At 42.2% G+C, this 21,205-nt stretch overlaps 1 protein-coding gene and 1 long non-coding RNA gene across 5 annotated transcripts in view; one reads left to right on the forward strand and one right to left on the reverse strand.

Moving 5' to 3' along the window:
• LOC117887651 overlaps positions 1-8,697 on the reverse strand; it is a 46,408-nt gene extending 37,711 nt beyond the window's left edge. Inside the window, exons 1-2 of the long non-coding RNA XR_004648181.1 lie at positions 8,633-8,697; positions 3,735-3,817 (exon numbers count right to left, since the gene is read on the reverse strand). This is a non-coding gene — a long non-coding RNA (uncharacterized LOC117887651). The remainder of the gene's footprint in view (positions 1-3,734; positions 3,818-8,632) is intronic.
• Positions 1-19,648, forward strand: part of TOM1L1 (target of myb1 like 1 membrane trafficking protein) — a 39,102-nt gene extending 19,454 nt beyond the window's left edge. For 2 of the 4 annotated variants that reach the window (XM_034790307.1, XM_034790306.1), the window contains exons 8-16: positions 5,053-5,186; positions 7,714-7,788; positions 9,946-10,006; positions 11,621-11,741; positions 13,014-13,110; positions 13,652-13,712; positions 14,978-15,077; positions 15,399-15,480; positions 18,303-19,648. In XM_034790307.1, coding sequence (XP_034646198.1) covers positions 5,053-5,186; positions 7,714-7,788; positions 9,946-10,006; positions 11,621-11,741; positions 13,014-13,110; positions 13,652-13,712; positions 14,978-15,077; positions 15,399-15,480; positions 18,303-18,369 — 798 coding nt within the window. In that variant the 3' untranslated portion in view covers positions 18,370-19,648. The remainder of the gene's footprint in view (positions 1-5,052; positions 5,187-7,713; positions 7,789-9,945; positions 10,007-11,620; positions 11,742-13,013; positions 13,111-13,651; positions 13,713-14,977; positions 15,078-15,398; positions 15,481-18,302) is intronic. The other 2 variants (XM_034790308.1, XM_034790309.1) reach the window with 2 other exon arrangements.
• The last annotated feature ends 1,557 nt before the right edge of the window (positions 19,649-21,205 follow it).

Here is a 21,205-nt window from a genome sequence, read left to right on the forward strand (position 1 = left end):
CCCGTGATCGAGGCCACGGTGTCTAATTTAATTAGTTCTTTGAAAACCTTGGGCAAAGACCCTTGCAAAAGATTATTAGAATGTCTCTGCCTATTTTAAATCGATTTCTGTTAAGTTTTGGAAGTATATTTTGTAAAAGGAAGAATGCCATCACAAAGTCTGAGGAAGTGCCAGCAGATCTGCCTGCTGGCACTCAAATAGTTAAATTATTGGTCGGGGAAGGGGCAGGGAGTGAATTTCACCATTCATGAAGAAGTGAGTAGAAGCTCATTCCTTTTATATGTGTTTTATGACTGTATTTTCTGTTCCTTCCTGCAACACCCTGAGATCCTTATCACCGCACAAAGTGGCTAGCGAAACAAATGCGAGTTGCTTTTACAAGAATGAAATATGTTCTTTTCTTTGCATCTCAGCCTAGGTCACTCAGTTCAAGGGACTGTGTCCTTGTACAGTAGTAGTTTCATTGCAATTGGTGTAGAACAGAATCCTTTGCTGAAAGAGTTGCATGCTTTAGGACTTAAAGGGAGAATTTTTTTTAACCATGTGTCACCAGAGATCCAGGCTAGTCAGATTAACTGAAATTTAATAATGGGCCAAGTACAGCAATGCAAGTCCCGGCTTACACCGGTGTGGCGTATCTCCACTCAGGGTTTGCACTTGCATAGATGCATCTGTGGCTGAAAACCCCATTGTAGACAAGACCTAAGACACCTGAAAACAATAACCCCCAAAATATTAAACTGTCTGAAATAAGTAGTAGTAGTAGTTAATAGAGCAGTTCAAGTTCTTGTATCAACTCTCGCAGCCAGTAAGAGTAGGGAACAAACAAAGCTCCTAGATAAAGACCCCTCGTGGGAACACTGGAATGTGAGGCCAATTCCTCAGCTGATGTAAACTGTCACAGGTCTATTGACATCACTGTTTTTACACCAGCTGATGATCTGGCTCTTGGAATGCATAATAAACAGCTCTAGTTTCATGGTGTCTAGAGTGCATGCATCTTTTCCTGAGCAAAATCTGGCAAATTTGTGATTGAGATCAGACATTAAAAGGGCTGCGTCTAAATTCTAGTAGAATTTCCCTTTGTTAGCAGGTCGAAAATCACCTCTGGGCTGATTACCTATACATTGATTAGAGCCCAGTTTCCAGGACTTGATTAGGACTTACAGTGTTGCATCGTCCTTGTGCTGCAATTCTGAACAGAGGTGAATTTCACCCTGAGACACGTAGTTGGGTATACACGCTTTTGAAGCAAAAATGGGCCAGTTTTACAACAAAACCCTCCAGGCTCCGTTTGGGTACTGGACTAGGCCCAGGACTCTGGGCTTCAAATTTTATGCTTCCTGCCTGCGTTCCTTCTCGGTTAGCATGGGTGGTTGTTGCTGGCTGAGAAGGATCCCAGCAAGGTGCAGTATCTGCTGTTTGTTCCCCAGCCATACCCAAGAAGGGTGGGAACTTTGCCTATGGAAGCCTAATGGAAAAGTGCATGAGGCCACAATTTAACCCAGGCCAGGGGATCCTCCCCACTTATACATTGGCCTGACATAGTAAGGAGTGCACCTCCTGCCATGAGGTCCAAATCAGGAGCAAAGGTGTCTACCCCCACAGATCCCTCAAGGGGTCTTGTTGGGAAAGCAGGGAGCATTCTCATAAACATGAGGCCAAGTCTTCCTCCAAATGATCTTTGAAGAAGTCAGATCCAGGCCAGCCTAAACTGACCAGTAGCTCAGCCCAAGAGAATTTAGTATGTCCAGAGTCCCAGAGGCTTAGGGTTAGGGTGTACTCGCCAAACCAGCAATCAATGAGCACCCTAGTGATTGTTCCCACCCAGGGCCGGTGCTACCATTAAGACAAACTAGGCAGTTGCCTACGGCGCCAAGATTTGGGGGCGCCAAAAAGTGGTGCCCCCAATTTTTTTTTTTTTTTTTTTTTTACAGCATTCCTGGGCTGGGCTGCCGGCGGCGCGCTGACACGTGCGGCTCAATCTCCCTCTCCCAGCGCAGCGGCCACTCCACTTCTCTCGCCTCCCAGGCTCGCGGCGCCAATCAGCTGTTTGGCGCCACAAGCCTGGGAGGGGAGGAGAATTAGAGCATGGGCGGCGTGCTCGGGGAGGAGGCAGAGCAGAGATGAGCTGGGGTGGGGAGCTGCCACACGGCTCCCCGGGGTGGGGGGGGGGAAGATGTCGCGGGGGGGTGGCGCCTCAGGGTGGGGGGGATGGGGAGCTGCCGCAGGGCGGGGGGAGGGGGCGCAAAGTGGAAGTTTCGCCTAGGGCGCGAAACTTCTTTGCCTTGATATTGGCCCTATCATGGTGGAAGAATCCCCATCAGGTTTGCATCCATGTTTCCTTTCTTGCTTCCACACAGACAGGATGATCACTGGCAATGCATCCCTGTTAGGTTGAGGTGCTCACGTGGACAACCGTACAGTGCAGGGCACCTGGACATCTCAAATGTCCAGGATGTACATCAAGAGCCATGAGCAGTTTGAAGGGCTTGTGAAACCTTTCTCCTGTTCACTCAAGGTCACGGTGCCTTCATTATGTCAGACAACATCACAATCAACTCTTACATAACGAACAGGGAAAAATGCGATCCGTCCCCCTGGGTGCAGAAACGTTGAGTCTGTGGAACTGGTGCGTCAACAATCAGATTACCCTGTTGGGCGTCTACCTCCCAGGAAACCAGAATGTGCTGAGAGTGGCTCTCTCAGCAGCTACTTTGTGGTCAATCACGAGTGGGAGCATCACGACACTGGTAAACAATATTTTTGCTCTGTGGGGAATGCCCCACCAAGGACCTGTTTTTCTCCCAAACAGGAAATGCAACATATACTGTTCTGGAGGAGCCCTGGGTCACCACTCACAGAGCAACACTCTACTTCTTCCATGGTCAGATCATCTGAACTATGCCTTCCCTCCACTACTACCCCTGCCTCGAGTCTTGTGGAAGATTTGGCAGCACAGAGCACGCACTATTCTCAATGCCCCAACTGGCCCAGACAGTTGAGGTTTCTAAACCTCCTATGCGTGTCATCTCGAGCACCAATCATTATTCCTACATTTCCTGATCTCCTGACTCAAGGGAACAGCAAAATCAGGCATCCCAACCCACGGGCGCTTCATCTCAGAGCCTAGTTTTGTCCTTAGAGCAATTGTGTTCTGAAGCTGTATAGAACATCCTTTCTAGCAGTTGGAAGGAGTCCACTAGGAGATGTTATCTAGCCACGTGTAAACATTTCTCTGTTTGGGTGTATCAAAGGCGTATTTCTCCAGAAGCCACAGATATTCCTCTCATTCTGGATTACATTCTTTCCTTGAAGACAGCAGGCTTGCTCATCCATTCCTTACGGGTCCACATGGCAGCCATCAGTGCATACCATCTGCCTACACAGGGCTACTCAATCTTCACGCACCCTCTGACTAGCAAATTCTGGAAAGGCCTAATCAGAACTTTTTGCACCTATAAAAAAGCCTACTCTTCAATGGGATTTGCACCTTGTTCTCTCACTAGGCCTCCTTTTGAATAATTAGCCTCCTGCTCCATGTCTCTCCTATCCATGAAGGTTGCATTCCTGGTAGCCACCACCTCAGCCAGGAAGGCTGGTGAACTTGGGGCGTTGATGGCAGATCCCCCTTACACTATAGTGCCTAAGGACAAGGTTTCATTATGTTTACACACTAAATTCACCGGCTCCACAGTAGTATGAGTTTCACCTGAACCAGTCTATCCACTTACCAGTGTTCTTCCCAAATCCTCATCCATCCTCAGAAGAAAGGAGGTTCCATTCTCTTGACATTGGATGAGCCGCAGCCTTTTACCTGCAGACAATGAAAACACTCGGGAAATCCCATAGACTATTTGTCGCCATATTGGAACGGGTCTGGTTATATCCGCTGAAAGAATCTCAAAACGGATCTGGGGCTGTGTTTTGCTCTGCTATCAGCTGCCTAATTGTCTCTTTCCACAAGAGAGCAAGCAGTGTCTACAGTACTGCTTCGAGGAGTGCCTCTTCTTGATATTTGTGAGACAGCTACGCGGAGCTCAGTCCATGTGTTTGTGAGACACTCTGCATGGGTACAGGACTCCTCTACGGCTGCATCTTTTGGAATAGCAGTCCTTCATACAGCTCTGCCATCTATTACCTCACACCCTCCTCCTATTTAAGAACTACTTGTCAGTCACCCACATTGGAATACATATAGGGACTAGCACTCGAAAAAGAAGAGAAAGTTACTTGCCTTATAGTAACTGGAGGTTCTTGGAGATGTGTGGTCCTTATCTGTATTCCACTACCTTGACCTCCTTCCATTAAAACAACAAGGAGTCCGGTGGCACTTTAAAGACTAACAGATTTATTTGGGTATAAGCTTTTGTTGGTAAAAAACCCACTTGTTCAGATGCAGGGGTTTTTTACCCATGAAAGCTTATGCCCAAATAAATCTGTTAGTCTTTAAAGCCACCGGACTCCTTGTTGTTTTTGTGGATACAGGCTAACACGGCTACCCTCTGATACTTGACCTCCTTTCACTGCGCTTCAGATCTTCTCTGATTTGCAGTGAAGAAGGAACTGGAAAGGCGGTTGGTCCACCCCGCCCTTTATCTCCTCAGTCAGAGGCACGAGTAAACCAGGGCAGATGTGCAGGCTAATGGACACTGCTTTCGAAATTCTCTGGCTCCAGGCACGTAGAACCCATGCATACCCACAGTGGAACATGAATAGGGACCGAACCTCTAGTTATTATAAAGTAAGTGACTTTCTCTTTATGGAAGAGGATGACTTTCCAGAAATGAGGCTGGGTTATGAGTTGGGGTAGGAGTGCTGGTCATGGTGATAGCAATTATCAGCCGCATTTTGTAGGAAGTTTGCCAGAAAGGGACTTGAGAATCAAATATAAGGGATTTGGGGCTCACCCTTTAAACTGTATGTGGTCATGTGAATTAGACTGTGCATTACCCTTGCATCTCCAGCACCCAAAAGTTCTATAATTCTCCTCTCAAACTGACAAATGTGAGAAACCACAATGATGATGATTTTGTTTTTTTTCCTGGAAAGAAACTGTACAAGATATGTCGGGTGATGCAGGAAAGGATCGTGGAACTGCTGGTGGCAGTGGAGAATGAAGATGTGATAGCTGAATTAATACAAGCGAATGAAGATTTGAATAACGTCCTCCTGGGCCATGAAAGGTAAATTTATTAGTGAAACCAGAACCTCTCTTTTCCACTTTGGTCTCAGTACCAGGTTCTCCTGACTGGGCCAACCAAATCTGTTACATTTTTTTTAACACTCAAGTATGATGTTTATGTCATAGTGCAGGGAAGCTGCACCTGTATTCCCCCTCCAAGGTCCAGCAAGGGCACCCACTCTCAGGCATCCAGCTTCCCAGCAATCACCTCCCTTGGGCAGAGACACGTCTCTATCACTTCTAACCGGAGTGTTTCCAGGCTGCACAGTTCCCTGCCTGCCCTGTGAATTCCCCAGCAAACTCCTAAGATACTTAATTCAGTTAGGTATAACTTAATTCAAGTTTGTCCAGGATATTGCAGGAAACTGTTATATCTGTTGCAGTTTAATCTGCTCTTTCAGGGTGAAATTCACCCTTCTGCAGAGGACTAACATGAGGCATATGGGCCATTTAAGTGCCACTTGAGCTCTGAGGCTTAAATGGTCCATATGACTGGTGCGGGCTGTCTTTAGAGAGATGAATTTCATCCTCCATCAACAAGAAGGGAACAGCATGTTCCTTTTTGTGTTGTACTTCTATTTATCCGCTGAGCTTGTCTCTACAGGCACTTGAGAAGCAGCAGACAGGTTAAAATTTGTAGAAGGGTCCCTAGAATACCAGCTTGCAGGGTAAACCAAAGTACTAGCGTAGCTGGGAATAATAAAGCAAGAGGAAAGAAACAGACTCTGAGTCCTTCTGTTAGCATGGGTCTCGGATACAGTGGATTTGGCTTCAGTCAATTATGAGCTCTCTTTGTTCCTTTGGTTACCCACGTGCTGAGCTTAACTGCAGCATGCACATGCTCCTAGGGAAGACAGACCGTTTTACTGCAGGCATCGGCCAAAGAGTGGAGTTCCTGCTTCCTTAAAAGGATCACATGCGACTCTCCACAGTAGCAAACAAGTGATTCTACTCCCCCCCCCACCCCCACTGCAGGCACAAATAGGTATTATTTCACACAAGGAAATCCTGGATGCTTGAGGTGTTGACATCTGCATTTATTTACTTATTGGTTTCATCAGTGGGATAACTAGGGCTTAGAAAATACCAGAATTTCAGCATTTCCCAAGCAACAAATAACAGAGATCATCCTGGTATATGATTAGTCTTAGCTGTGAATGGATGGTTTTCCTAACCAGAGATGAGATGACTATGTTCTAAAAACCATTCTACTGCACCATGTGGGTTGGGGAACAAATTGAAGGTTTGTGCTTCCCACATAGGGAAAATTAAGCCTTTCAAGGAACATTGAACTCTTTGGTTTTTGGGCTGGGCAGAGTGGAGTGCACTGATGAGACCACACTCTTCTTCATCCATCAGCTATGATGGCCCATCAGTTATGATGGCCCACCAGTAGATTGTCATCAAGAAGACCAACTTCTCGCATATTTAACACTTCACAGGACACCACAAATTTCTGGCAGGCCTTGGAGACATGCCATCCTGCCACATACTCTGTTCAGTCACTCACTGCTGAGGGACTGGCAAAGGGGGGCATATTAGAGGATAGTGGGGTGACCTGAAAGAAGGAGAGTAGAATAAAGAGGAGTTGCAATGACCAGGAAAGGGAAGAGGAACAGAGTGGGTTAAGGGAGGGGAGGAAAGCTCCAATTAATGCCTCATCCTTGTTTGCCTTCTGTCGGTTCCAGTTTATTTCAGAAGAACTTTGATTAACATCTTCACGCCACAATCCTTAGCGCTGTAACACTTGGAATGTGTGCTCCAGGCATATATCACAAGATTGTTTTTCCATTGTGTGACTTTCTGATACAGGAGCAATTTTTGTGGAAACTCTGAAGCTGCTAACTGCATGAACTGAGAGGCTCTTAAAAGCTGCTTTTAGTGCTGTTAAATCTGTGCAGGTATTGCTGTTCTGTCCCTGTAGTGGGTCTTAGGAAAATCCAAATAAAATGTGTTCCCTTTGGAAAAGAACCCTGACCTCTGAGAATTTGCACAGTGAGCTTTTGGTTGTAGCCAGGATGACAGCATATAGACAGTCAGCAACGGGTATGATGCAACAAAGCTATTAATAAGTAAAATAGATGAACTTTGTTTTTTGGGGGAGAAAGAGGGAGTTAAAGACAAAACAAGAACCCATTCTGGTTACATTAATCTTTAATGGCTCAGTCTGGCTTACAGTTTTGGCTTTGGGACTCTCATTAAAGTGCCCTGAATATGTTTGGTTCTGTGTTTGTACAGCCCCTAGCACAATGGGTTCATGATTGGCATTCTTAGGCACTACTGCTATACAAATAATTATCATAATAATATACATGTTCAAAATAATAGCAGAAGTTAATGAGCATCATGTGGCTTGCACTTGCAGTTAATACTTCAAAATTCCTTGATTTTCTGGTTTTAATTTGGATTATTATTATTATTATTATTGTTTGTTGATATTATTATTATTTTATAATTAACTGAGTCTATCCAGAAGAATGCCAAAACATTTTTCAGACTACATAATAGGTTGCTTTTTTTTTATACAGTGTTTTTTCATCAGAGGACCAAAGCATTCTGCAGAGATGGGTGATGTTAATTCATCCACCTGAAATACCTGTGAGGTGAATCAGTAAATATCATTGTCCCTATGTTTACAGCTGCAGAAACTAGTGTCACTCTGAGTTAGTTTCCCAGACCACAGAAGAGCTCTGTGTAAGCTCGAAAGCTTTGTCTCTCTCACCAACAGGAGTTGGTCCAATTAAAGGTATTCCTCGCCCTCCTTGGCTCATTGATTATAATGGCATTTAGTCAGGGCAGCAGGTTTAAGACTGTCGCAAAGAATGCTGTAGGATCTCTCATGATCAGGAGGAGTCAGTACTCCCGTGCAACATTGTCTACACTAGGAGTTTCCAGACCTGTAATTCGCATTGGGTGCAACTCCATCGGTGGTAGCCCTGGTGGAAGTTGCGGTGTAGAAAAGGCTCAGGCAGGTTCAGATGTTTTTATCCCTGTGTAATTTAACTTAAAGATTCAAGGATTCCAAGCTTGTTCAATACACCCACTTCTAAATAACAGCTCTGCAGAACACCATCCCAAAGGCCAGAGTAGTCTTGTCTCTGTTTCATTGTGGATTTACTGACTTGGAAAAACATGGTGATTTTTACACTGAGTAATTATAGCATCCCTTCAGCTGTAGCCTGGGATCTGTCTCAGTTGAAACAAATATTCTGTTGTGTATTACACAGCTGCATGGTTAATACATACTCACCCCTAGTATGTTTCCTTTTAGGCCTATCCATGAGGTATTGTGAACAGAAAGCTTTGCAATTTTAAAAAATCAAAATGTTGCATTAGTGGCATCTTGAAGGTTACTGACTATATTTTGCACTGACCACTGCTCTGGCAACATCTTAGTTACTATGGCGTATGAAGTAAAGAATGACCATATTAGAAGCAACAACTTACCAATTACATTGCAAGCCTTGTGTCTCCTTCCAACAAGACAACCAGCCTTCAGAGAGTGTTATCACTTTTGCAAATGCTTCAGTGTGTATAACTTGTGTTTAGTTTTTGCACAGATGTCTTATCTCTGTCACACAGATGCTCTAACGAGTGGAACCAGTGGGTATGCAGTAAACGACGACATTCTTGCCCCATCCTTCCTTTTTTTTTTTTTTTTTTTTTTCTTTCAAACCTCTTCCAAATGCTTCAGCCAAACTGTCAATGTATTTTCCCAGTGTCAGTCTCACAAACTTTCATGCTATTCTTCACAATATTTTATTCAGTTGACTCGTAAGTTTAGTGTTTGTAGCTGCGGGTTATGTTTTACAATTCACTCTTTAAAGAGAGTTTTTCACTTCTTGCCTGAGGAAGTTTGTAATGTTAGTAAAATACAAATGAGTTTCCCTTTTGGTTTCTGTAAATCCTATTTATCCAAATGTTGACCTAGAATCTTCTTAATACTGATGATTAACATTTTTCTTGGAAATCTGAAACTTCCCCCTGAATTATGAATAATAGCTTGTGGGTATGCCTCAACAAATCCCCAGTGAAACAGTTCACCTGTTGATTGAAAGGGCAAATAATTGCTCATGGAAGTGTGAAATTGGTCAAAGACTATTTTAGCATTCTCATGCAGTAGTACTGTATACATAGTTAACTGTCATTTCTGGTTGCAGTTGCATTGTACCTCAAAGCTGCTATACACGTTATTTGCAGTGGTTTCTACTGGCTTGGTTAATATTTGCTACATACGGATTTATTATTTGCTATAGGAAATCCCCAGTATGCCCTTGAATACACAGGTATGTGAGATGCTAAAAATTATATAGGTATGTTTTAACTAGTTGCAGCTGTTTATATACATTTGAGTGGCACTATGACTGCTTTAAGGCAAGTCACGTTGCATTTCCTGTATCTGATTATCAACAAAGATTCTGGGCAGAGTCCCAGTGAAGTTAAGGGCAGTGGTCTCTGTGTGTGTAGTCTACTGGCCTGCTGCATGGAACCATGGCTCTAGTGGTTTTGATAACTCTACCATAGTAGTTCTTCCTTATGTCAAGTGACACAGAGCTGTGGTTCTGGTTCTAATATTCCTACTGAGGACATTAGTGTCTGTATGTGCATTTGGCTGGGGCTTGTTAAATACTTTTCTAGATCCTTTTGTAGGATCAGACCTTTGCAGTAACTGCTGGATTCTTATGAATGATACTTTCTTTTTGAGTGATACACCTGGGACGTTTAAGACTCAATTATTGACAACGTACCATTTCCAACAGGTTTTCTCGGAACAGAGTGCGTTTCTTGGAGAATCAGCGAATCCAGCGTGAGCAAGCAGAGGTGAGTAGTTAAGGACAAATCCCATCAACTCAGGGTAAGAATCTGGCTAAGATTTTATAAACCGGAGCTTTTCCTCTTATTTGTTACAACAAATGTGCTTTTGTGACCTAAGGAATTCTATTTGCTTGCTATCCTCTGTTGGATTCAATATTCTGTCTCCAACAGAGGATAATGTTGCTCTATTAATTTGCAAGAGTTCCACTTACAGAATCTCATTTTGTAGCACAAGTATCAATTTACTTTCAAATATAACATGGAGAATAGGAAAGGACAACTGAAAAAGAGAGAAAATCTATTCAAATGCAGTTTTATTACCTCTATTGCTGCGTACTAGATTCAATTCTAATCTCTCACATGATGTGAAGAGATTTGTTTCTTTTCATCTGTAGTCTTATTTTTCACTTATTGTCTCTAGGGGCATTTATGAAGCTGGAAAATGAATTTTTAAAGGCTACTTTTCTCCCATCACTGCTCCTATTTTATTAACCATGCTGGCCCTAATAGTGATACACACATTTTACCTTGTACAAAGCCAAAATTAACTCCGTTTCCTTTATGTCCTGCATGAGGCTGATTATATTGTGATTGAAATATAGTCCATAATTATTACAGGAAGGTAGTAATCAATTTGGGTTTTTCGATGAAACACTCCTATAACTGGCTTCTATTTGTAGTCAGATAGTCCATTGGTAGTTTCTGACTTTTCAATGGGTTAATAGTCCAAAATGAGTCAGTTTGCAGATTATGTAGCTCATTCACAAATCCCCAAGTTTAAAATAAATTTCTTTTCGCTAGTGCTAACAAAACACTTTTATATCAAACATGTGATATAGTTAATTCCCTTCTGATTTCATTCTTAACTCTATTAAGACACACCTGGGCTTAAATTGCAGCAAGGGAGGTTCAGGTTGGACATTAGGAAAATCTTCCTAAGTGTCAGGAATAAATTGCCTAGGGAAGTTGTGGAATCTCCATCATTAGAGATTTTAAGAGCAGCCTATACAAACACCTGTCAGGGATGGTCTAGCTAATACTTAGTCCCACCATGAGTGCAGGGGACTGGACTAGGTGACCTGTCAAGGTCCTTTCCAGTCTTATGATTCTATGTTCACTAGACCTGAGTAGGAAACAGTTTTCCTGTCTTGCAGAAATTTGAGATTTTTTAAAAATATTTTTCTGTCCTGAATCGGTCAAAAAGTAAAAAAAAAAAATAAATAAATAAAAAATCATGAAATGAAAATTTGAAGAGAAAAAAAATGGATTGGGTCATTCGAAACATTTAATTTCAATTTTAAAAAAAATACTATAAATTAGTTTAAATTCTGAAACAAAAATTTTGAGACACTTTTTAATTTTGAAAATGTCAAAATGGGATGTTTTGCCAACCTCAGAACTTTTCTTTTCAAAATTTTTTAAAAGGGGAAATTCAAAACCAACTTATTCCTACAAACAGTTCTGGTTTTGATAAACTGGCATTTAAAAAAAATCATAGAAAAATTCCCAACCAGCTCTACTGGTCACCTTTCCTCAATAATATTCAGATTCTGATTTCAAATGTTTGTATTAAGTGACAATAGCAACTTAAGTTTACTTTTAAACTCTTTTTCTTCTTAGATCTATAGCAAACAACCATCTGCTCCATCATGTGATCTACTTGACGTCAATTCAAGTTCTTCAATTCCTGTGTCAGCATTGGGGGGAACTGGCCCTGAGACTCCTCAGTTTTCAGAATTAAGTGAGTGAAAGATTTGTATTTTCTCTGAAACATTAGGAAGTTTGATATCAAATATTTCTAACCTTGTGGTGCTGGAGCCTATGCAGATGGAATGAAAGTATGCTGATTCACATCACATGGATGTGGGGCTAGAGGGCTGCAAAACTAATGAAGACATTTCTGAAAGTAAGAGTTGCTTGCTGCTGCCCTGTCCCGCTGCTGATATGATTCAAGCATGTTTTCCTCAGATGAATTTCAAATACATCTGAGAGGAAACAAAATGCAGGCCCTGATGAGAGAGTGAATGTGCAGAGTATCAAACAGAACACTGGCCCCAACACAATACACTATTGCAGGAATGTACATCTGATGTTGGATAAATGAACTACCATAACAAACCATATAAAGATGAGGTTTTTTGTGTACATCTCCTGAATGTCATTTTGGAATGGCTCACAATCAGTGAGAGCGGTGTTATTCCTTTGTAGTGTTCTTTCCTAAAACAAAGAACCACTGTGGCCAGAACAAGAAATTCCTTGCAAGAGGCAAATGTGTATCTAAATGAAAACGAGAGAGTTCTGATTTGAACCTTTAAGGGAAAATAGAGCTGATTTACTATTGTATACTTAAGGTACTTTGTACAAAAATCTGTTGATGTGAGAGGTTGTGTTTTGAAATAATCTGCCTCCTCCGTTATTAAATGGGGGATCATTAATAATTTACAAGGAAGCAATCTCTGTCATCCCTGCCCAAGAACGTCCATATAACCATGCACCTACATAACAGCTCTTGCTGGCACAAGTTGTTTGTTCTGTAGGTTCAGAAGGGAAAGGCATACTTATCCTTTCTGAACTTCCTAAATATGTTCAAGGAGCTCCTTCAAATCTGCAACATGTTACTTAGGTTGGGAGAGGTAAGAACTCAGAGTAAATGTATTCTTATCCTACAATCCTATAAGAAATGGGTGGTCCTCTGGTTTTAAAGTATGTTTCCTAATATGCATAGTGCCACTGCCCCCTCCCCCTGGCAATTTAAAATGTCAGGCAGAAATACAATGCATTTCTGAAATCAACTCTACATTTCTTACCACTTCAAAGGCAGAATTATAATATCACTAAATGGAATAGCAGCATCTTCAGTATGTATTTCAAAGCAATTGCACAACACTGCAACTTCTTCACTGCAATTTTATACCCTCTCCAAAAAAAATCATTGATAAATAATAACCCAGCAAAGACTTAATTGTTTGCCAAATAAGAGTTATGCAAGTTTTAATACCAGCTTGAATTTTAGATTGCAGATCTACAAGTGCTGCAGATCCAAGCATCCACCATCCTTTGCTCTACCCTCAGCTAGATTTATTAGCTCTAGCAAACGCTCAACAGCCCTCGTAAGTAATATGTTACCAAGAAACTGTATTATAATGTTTTCAGAGATGTTTGTTCTTTATATTGCTGCTCTGCCACGTACTTTTGGAAGGATCTGTGAACGTTTGGAACTACTTATGGTTTGCACACTTGTTCAATAAAACAGGAATGCCTACCTTTTGCTCTAGATTCATCCTGTCACCCTTTAAAAATAGGCTGCTTCTGTAATACCCTTTGACCAAAAATTAACACATTTAATAACCCAGCAGCCAAAAGTATATTTAAGATTTCCTACCCGTCCTCCCAACCCTCACTGTTTGGGAGAAACAAATGAGCCTTGCATAATGCCTTACAGGTCAATAAACTAAGACAGCTTAGGACCTAGGAAAGCAAGTTCCAAACCTTGCAGAGACAGTTCTGGCAGCTGTCCCCTTTTGGTGACCCTAGTGATCTCAGCTCTGGCACAAGGTGACAGTCAGCCAGTAAGAAAAAAAATCTAATTATATGAGTTCATGTTCTTCTGTTCATTTCTCAGTGACATTCTATGTGTTAATCGTTACCTAGGTTTGCAACTGGAGCACAAAGCACAAGCCAAAGCATCCCTGAAGGTCATATCTATAACAACGTGAGTAACAAGGATGCTCAGAATCGCAATCTTCCATGGCAAGTGTTAAAACGGAGGTCTCCTCCCTCTTGTTCTGCTAGCTGTCCAGATGGAACTAAAAGATCCATCCCACAGCACTTTTCCAAAGCAATAGGGAACAACCTCAATGTGCAGGGTAACTTCCCATTCTCGATACAACACATTTTGTACTGAAAGGTTGTGTGTGAGATGCTCGCTGTGGCCAGCTGGGTTGCTGCAGTTTGCCTAAGCCGTTACTGTATGAGTAGTATTTAGATAATTAATGGATGTATACCGCACATTGAGATTGCTGTATGAGAGAGCCACTATTCAGTGTGTTTACCCAGCTATAAGTTTCCTGTTGCAGACCATCTAGGCACTGTACGGTTTTTGTTTTTGTTTTTTTGTAATATAAAAACTTTAAGAAAAGAACGAACCAGCCAAACACCATGTAGGATAAATGGTGTGTGGGCAAAATATCCCACCCACAAAGGGATGCATTCTCAGCTTAATATGAGGAATGTGTATGGTGGAGGGAAAGAAGATTGGATATAAAAGCAAAGGGAGTGGGGAACCCACATAAGCCAAATAAAATAAATGACTTGTATCAAACTTTGAAAACAGCCAGAGAGGAGGTTACTCATCTGTTCGTCAGCAGACCCTTTGGATGGGGAGTTCACTATGTCCAAGAAAGACTTGCTGCATTATTATCTATATTCTAGCAGCACCAAGAGATCAGGGCTATGTCATGCTAGGTTGAATCTAGTGACTGAGGTGAGATCAACACTGACCAACCATAGCTGCAAAGCAGGGTTATAAGGAGAGAGGAAGTTACTCATGTGATTCTTGCCAAGATTATGAAGGGCTTTCTATGATCACATAAGAACTTGCATTGTATTCTTTGCAATCAGTACAAATCTTGGGAGGCTGGCATCACCCACTCCTTCACCCCTGCTGTCAAAGAGCAAGTTAACAGCCACGTACAAATCTCACAGCCTCTGGCTCAACGTATCAGAATAGAATATATACAAGTAAATTATACATATGTACACTACAGTAATAGAAATATTGGCTCTAGCAGTTTTACATGGAGAACAGCAATAGAGGATTGTTTTGTGCTGCCTGACCTGATCTGTAGCCTTTGTCTGTTTTTACCATCTTACAAAATAAACAGTATAAAAAGGTTGTCTACCAGCATACAAATTTAAACATGTTTTGTTTGCACTGCCTGCTTACATACTAACTTTATTATGATTGATTTTCCTTAGCTTGCCACGCTTTTAAACCCAGTGCCTTTGCAGACTGTAAACCTCCAAACTGTTAATGCCTCATCACTGAATGAGATAACACCAGGTGCATCACCAGCAGGTAATAAAGTCATTTTACACTTCAGACCTAACCTCCACATTATGCATCTGTTTTCCCAGTGTCCCATAGGGACCTTGCATAGTGGATCTGAAGGATCACAACAAAAAATCAGCAGCAAAAACTAACATGGTCCAAGGCTCTGTATGATGACTTTGAGAAGTATGCATCTGTTTAATATTTAGAGCGTGAAAATGTATTGGGGATAATCAGTTGTTGTTTTATGTCAATTCAAGATGCAAAACAAAGCAAACGCTCATCAAGCATGTTATTTGCTTACTTTAAAATATGTATTAATTTGTCTTTTTTCCCATCTCCCTTCAGACGTATCAAAGAGCAGTTCACAGACACCTCATTATTATGAGATAATGGAATTTGATCCTTTAGCGCCAAGCTACAGCACAGAGTGAGTAATTTTGAAAGTTACTAATCTGCAGTTTCTCACTGCTTTTTAGTAGTGTATGATGGAATGATTTATTGGATGAGAGAGACAAGGTGGGTGAGGTAATATCTTTTATTTAGGGCTATCAATTAGCAGCCGTTAACGCGTGTGACTAACGCGTGTTAATCACAGACCTTCTGGGCAGGAGGGCAGTGTGAGCTGCTCCGAACCTGTCTGGTCAGGCACAGTAACAGAAGCTGCCACCAGATGGTGGGACGAGAAGAGGCTCTAGAGTTTAGAGAAAGTAATGTGGTTTTCATCTCGGCGCTTTTGAAGTAAAAACAGGTTGGCTAGGGGCTTGTCTGAGTGCCCTTCCACCCCCGCTTGCAGGGCTCGCCCAAGCCAACCTCCCTATGCCTCCTGGGGCTGCCCCCCCCATCCTGTGCCACCCACAGCCGAGGTTGCCCCCCACCTCCAGCTCCACACTGCCCACAGTGGGGTGTCCCCGTCCCAACCCTGTGCGACCTGCAGCTGGGGCTGACCCCTCTCCCCCGTGCTGCCCAGGGCTGAGACTGACCCCCACCCTGAACTCAGGGGCTGACCCCTCCCCCATCCCGAGTCCCATGCTACTTGGGGTTGGAGCTGACCCCCCACCCCAGCTCAGGGGCTAAGCCCCACCCCCGTGCCGCCCGCAGCTGGGCTGACCCTCCCCCCGCTCCAGACTGCCCACAACTGGGGCTCAATCCCCCTATCCAGTCCTGTGCTGCCCACAGCTGGGACTGATCTTTCTCCCTCCTGAGCTCCATGCCTCCCCCGGCTGAAGCTGATCTCTCCCCCCACCCCAGCTCCGCGCCTCCCCAGGCTGAGGGATTTCCCCCCCCTCCCCCCCAGCTCCGCGTCTCCCCTGGCTGAGGCTGACACCCTCCCCGCCCAACTCCAGCTCTGTGCTGCCAAGGGGTCAGCTCTGAAGCCAGCACTGCCTGCCAGCAGCAAATTTCTCCACTTTCCTGCTGGTGGGCGGGGCAGTGCTGAGCTGCGTCTCTCTGTTCTGCCTTACAGCCAGGACAAGTGCCCAGTTTTGGCGAAAAAGAAGGGCCGGCCGGGACAGAGCTGAAAAAGGGAACTGTCCTGGCCAAAACGGGACGGATCGGCACCTTAGCCAGCCCGGGCCCTATTGTTCCCAGCTGGCCCCTCACTCCCGGGACCAACCTCCCTGTGTCATGTCCCATTGCCCCTAGCTGGCTGCTCACTCCAGGGATACCCCACAGAGAACACGGGTCTGACAAGCTCAGCCTCCCTGCACCAACCTCTCCACCCCTGCAGTATGATGAGTCCCTGAGGTAAAATCCACCCTGCCTTGCAAACAAGGGCTCACTCAGTGGAAGAGAGCCCACCTAGCTCCGTAAAAGGCGGTGAGCCTGGTGAGCCCAGTACCAGAAACCACCCTTCCAGAAGCAGCAGCAAGATCCCTTCCTCACCCTCCTCCTGCACAAGTTATTGCTTACTTCCCCCCTCTCCTGTCCTCCCCCAACATTGAATGCTTGTTTGAGTGATTGGCTGAACAAGGAGTAGAACTGAGTGGACTTGTAGGCTCTAAAGTTTTACATTGTTTCATTGTTAAGTGCAGTTATTCTTTTTTACATAATTCTACATTTGTAAGTTCAATTTTCATGATAGAGATTGCTCTACAGTACTTCAATGGGGTGAATTGAAGTTTCTCTTATACAGTGCAAATGTTTAATAAAAAATAAATGTAAAGTGAGCACTGTACACTTTGTATTCTGTGTTGTAATTGAAATCAAAATATTTGAAAATGTAGAAAACATCCAAAAATATTTAAGTAAATGATATTCTGTTATTGTTTAATAGCGCAATTAATAGCGATTAATTTTTTTAATCGCTTGACAGCCCTACTTTTATTGTATGTATTTCTTTTGCGAGTTAAAAATGTATGAGATAAATCAAATTGACGTAGGCATCAGGTGAAGGCGATTAACATTAATAGGAGTGGCTAAATTCTGTGCAGTTCTTTGAACATGCCTGGGTTAGCTAATGGGGGGGAGGGATAGCTCAGTGGGTTGAGCATTGGCCTGCTAAACGCAGGGTTGTGAGTTCAATCCTTGAGGGGGCCACTTAGGGATCTGGGGCAAAATCAGTGCTTGGTCCTGCTAGTGAAGGCAGAGGGCTGGACTCAATGACCTTTCAAGGTCCCTTCCAGTTCTAGGAGAGAGGATATCTCCATTTAAAAAAAAATATATATATATATATATATATATATATATATATATATATATATATATATAAAAAAGCAATAAACCTGTGCAGGGGGTTTTATTAATAGGTAACTGGAAAAATAGCGAACCACCTATGTGCTGAAAAATAGTCTTCTTAACTCTTGTTCAATGGCATGAAAAGCTGAACATACCAGGACTGGCCTTGGCGAGGGCAGTCCGCTATAGCCTCACAGTATTTATTAGCTCAGAGCTATCTTCTTTTGTAGTTTTAATTTATTAAAATCAGTAGGTATTTCTTTTAACATTTTTGTTCTCCAGCTACTTCTGGAGACCTGAACCAAAGTCCTATTTCGTTCAAAAGTGAAAACAAGTTTAGTGGTGTCTCCTAGTGTCCCAGGTGGAGATGTACAGTATTTTCCCAAATTCACCACAATTAGCAGTGTGCTCAATTTTGAACGCTGGCTGTCCTGCCACTTCAACTTCTGTCTAGTAGCCATTTTAGACACTTAAGAGAAATATTCACACTTGAGCAGGATTTCACTGGCACATTTTTGCTGAATGAAATGAAATGAGCATGACCTAATATTTACCCTACTCCTCTTCTTCTTCCAGAGCTATTTATGAAGAAATTGATGATTATATCTCCAAATCAGAAGTTAAAAAACATACAGATTGTTAAGAGTGGAAGGTGAACTCTCTTAATGAACACAAAAGTTATTCTCTGATGCCAACACTAGACTGCTTTCTATAACTGACAAGTGAATACAAGGAAAACTCTTGTTTGCTATTTTGAACATAGCAACAAATAAGCATTGGGGTCTTGTGTTATCCACTTCCATGTGTTGTGTTTGGATCTACTTTCAATTCTGATCATTGACACTTTATATAAGCGAAGTAAGGCCCCAAGTCTGCACACACTTATTTTTCAAGGGGACTATTATTGTATGTGTTTGCAGGATTGGGGCCTGAAACAAAACTGTCTATGGAATAATGCACTCTGCCGCTAACTGAAGCAGAACACAAGCAGTCTTCAATTACAGAGGAAATCTTTGCTTCAAGATTAACTAACATGCTGAACTGCTTTATTTTTTATGTAGCAAACAAAATTAAACTACTATTCATCTACAGGAACTGCATAACTCAATCTGTTTTTTAGCATTAGTGCTCTTAGTTGGGCAACTAATGTGAGTGACACCATCCAAAAACCTAGGAGGAGTTCTGTATCTAGGAGCCTCCTATGTTAGATCTATCGACTGTTGTGTGAATATACTCACTATGGAACCCTTTTGCCTTTATATTTTGAATGCAGATGTTACTTCATTCTAAAACCTGATTCAAGTGTCTATTGTAAAACAAAGGAGAAAAAAACACACCTACATTTTACACACGCTTTCGTTCAACGTACAAATTAATGGGTTTTGCCTTAATAAGGACCCACTCTGAGTTGGAGCCTGAGCGCTTTCTTCTGGGCTTGTCAGAATAGGAAGTTGTTTTTTGTTTTGTTTTTTAAACCTCTCTGCTTACTTGTATCACACCACATCCTCACTTTTAATTTTAATGTGCCTCTTTAAAAACTGGATATGAACCAATCAACACTTTCCTAAGTGTTGTTTTTATTTTTCAGAGTTTTTAATCCTATAAGGAAAAAAAATATCTGTAGTGATGGAAGAAGAGCAATATGGAAAAGTTATTTGGTTGTCAAATTATTTTAAGTAAGTACCTTAGCATTAAAAAGTGCTACTTTTATTAGCAGGGTTAAAGTGCCTTCCATATTTATGTTGAATGTAAAACTTTGCACTTTCATGAAAGACATAATAGTGCTGAATTGAAAGTTGTGATATAAAACTTAAATAGGTTTTTGTGGCTGGCAAGTCAGATTAAGATTTTTTGAATCTGTGTGTTTAAAGTTAAATTTTATTATTTTAACTTAAAATGTAAGCAATATTAAATTATATTAAGCTCTCCAACTGTTATAATGTCTTTTATAATACAAAACCAGAGGAAAACCAAATTATTAGTGAAAGGAACAGGAGTACTTGTGGCACCTTAGAGACTAACAAATTTATTAGAGCATAAACTTTCGTGGACTACAGCCCACTTCTTCGTTATGCATCCGAAGAAGTGGGCTGTAGTCCACGAAAGCTTATGCTCTAATAAATTTGTTAGTTTCTAAGGTGCCACAAGTACTCCTGTTCTTTTTGCGGATACAGACTAACACGGCTGCTACTCTGATACAAATTGTTAGTGGAAAACTACCACTGTACCACTTGGACTTCTTACCAGTTGTCATTCATAAAAGGTGAAATACCCATCATATAACACTACCCCAAAAATACTTACACCACTGGGAATACTTCTGAGTATAAGGTGTGACCAGTATGTGGGTGGGGATGAGCCTCCACAATGGCCAACATGCCAGATTGCTCTAGAGACCAGCTTTCAAGCTTACATAGAGCCCTTCTTCAGGTCTGGAGCTCTGCGTAAGCTTAAAAGCTTGTCTCTTTCACCAACAGAAGTTGGTCCAATAAAAGATATAACCTCACCCACCTTGTCTTGAATATCCTGGGACTGACATGGCTACACCATGCATGCAAGTTGCTCTAGTGCAGGCAAAGGCCTTACAGTCAAATCACAGACCCATTTAAGAAACATCTTGTCTTTAGTCCAATGTGGTCTACAGCTTCAGAATCAGGAATGATTTACACTTAAGTTTTATTGTCAGTAATCTGGCCAGAAAACAGAATTTCTCTCCCCTGAACATTTTTTCCTGAATTGGGCCAGAAGGGGAAAAGTCTCAAAATTCCATTTTAGAAGAAATGAAATGGAATTTTCCAGCTTGCTGCTCAACTCACTCCAATGGAAAATTCCCAGCCAACTCTATGGTGCTTGGAATTTTGTTTTGTTGCAGCATAGCTATGCCAGTAAAAGCCCTAATGCAGATAGTTATATAAGTGCTTGATGGGGGGACAACCTACTTCATTAACTGGAATACACTATACTCATAACTGCATTGATAGTAGAGGTGGGGAGGCTCTGCCGCTTAACTCTCTGGCACAGATAAAATGGCAAATCTTAAGTGCAGACAAGGCTTAAAAGAGGAATCCATGGCAGAGTGTTCTCTGATAGGGCCCCTATACCCCTGGTATTTGCATGGTATGTAACAGTCTGAGTTCTTTATTTATAAGGCATATATAACATCTCACTGGCCCACAGAGAACTTCGTGAAGTTGGTGGAGAACTCTGGGAGAAATTTTATTGGTATTTATTCAACATTTGTTTGTGCTGCTATGGGAATATGATTGGAGGGGAAAAGGAGTGTTTATTTGGAGTTTCTAACAGTCTGTCTAAAGCACCCAGAGCTCCAAAGGAAGCTTGTGTTTGTATACATTTGAAGAAATAAGTCAATAGCTAAATTTCCATACGCTTCTCTGGGGCCAACATTTGGCCTTCAGTCTGGAATTTACAATCTTGCACAGGCCAGGGCTTTGCTCAGACTCTCCACACACTAAAAATCA

The sequence above is a fragment of the Trachemys scripta genome, chromosome 14, assembly GCF_013100865.1.
Source record: "Trachemys scripta elegans isolate TJP31775 chromosome 14, CAS_Tse_1.0, whole genome shotgun sequence".
NCBI lineage: Eukaryota > Metazoa > Chordata > Testudines > Emydidae > Trachemys > Trachemys scripta.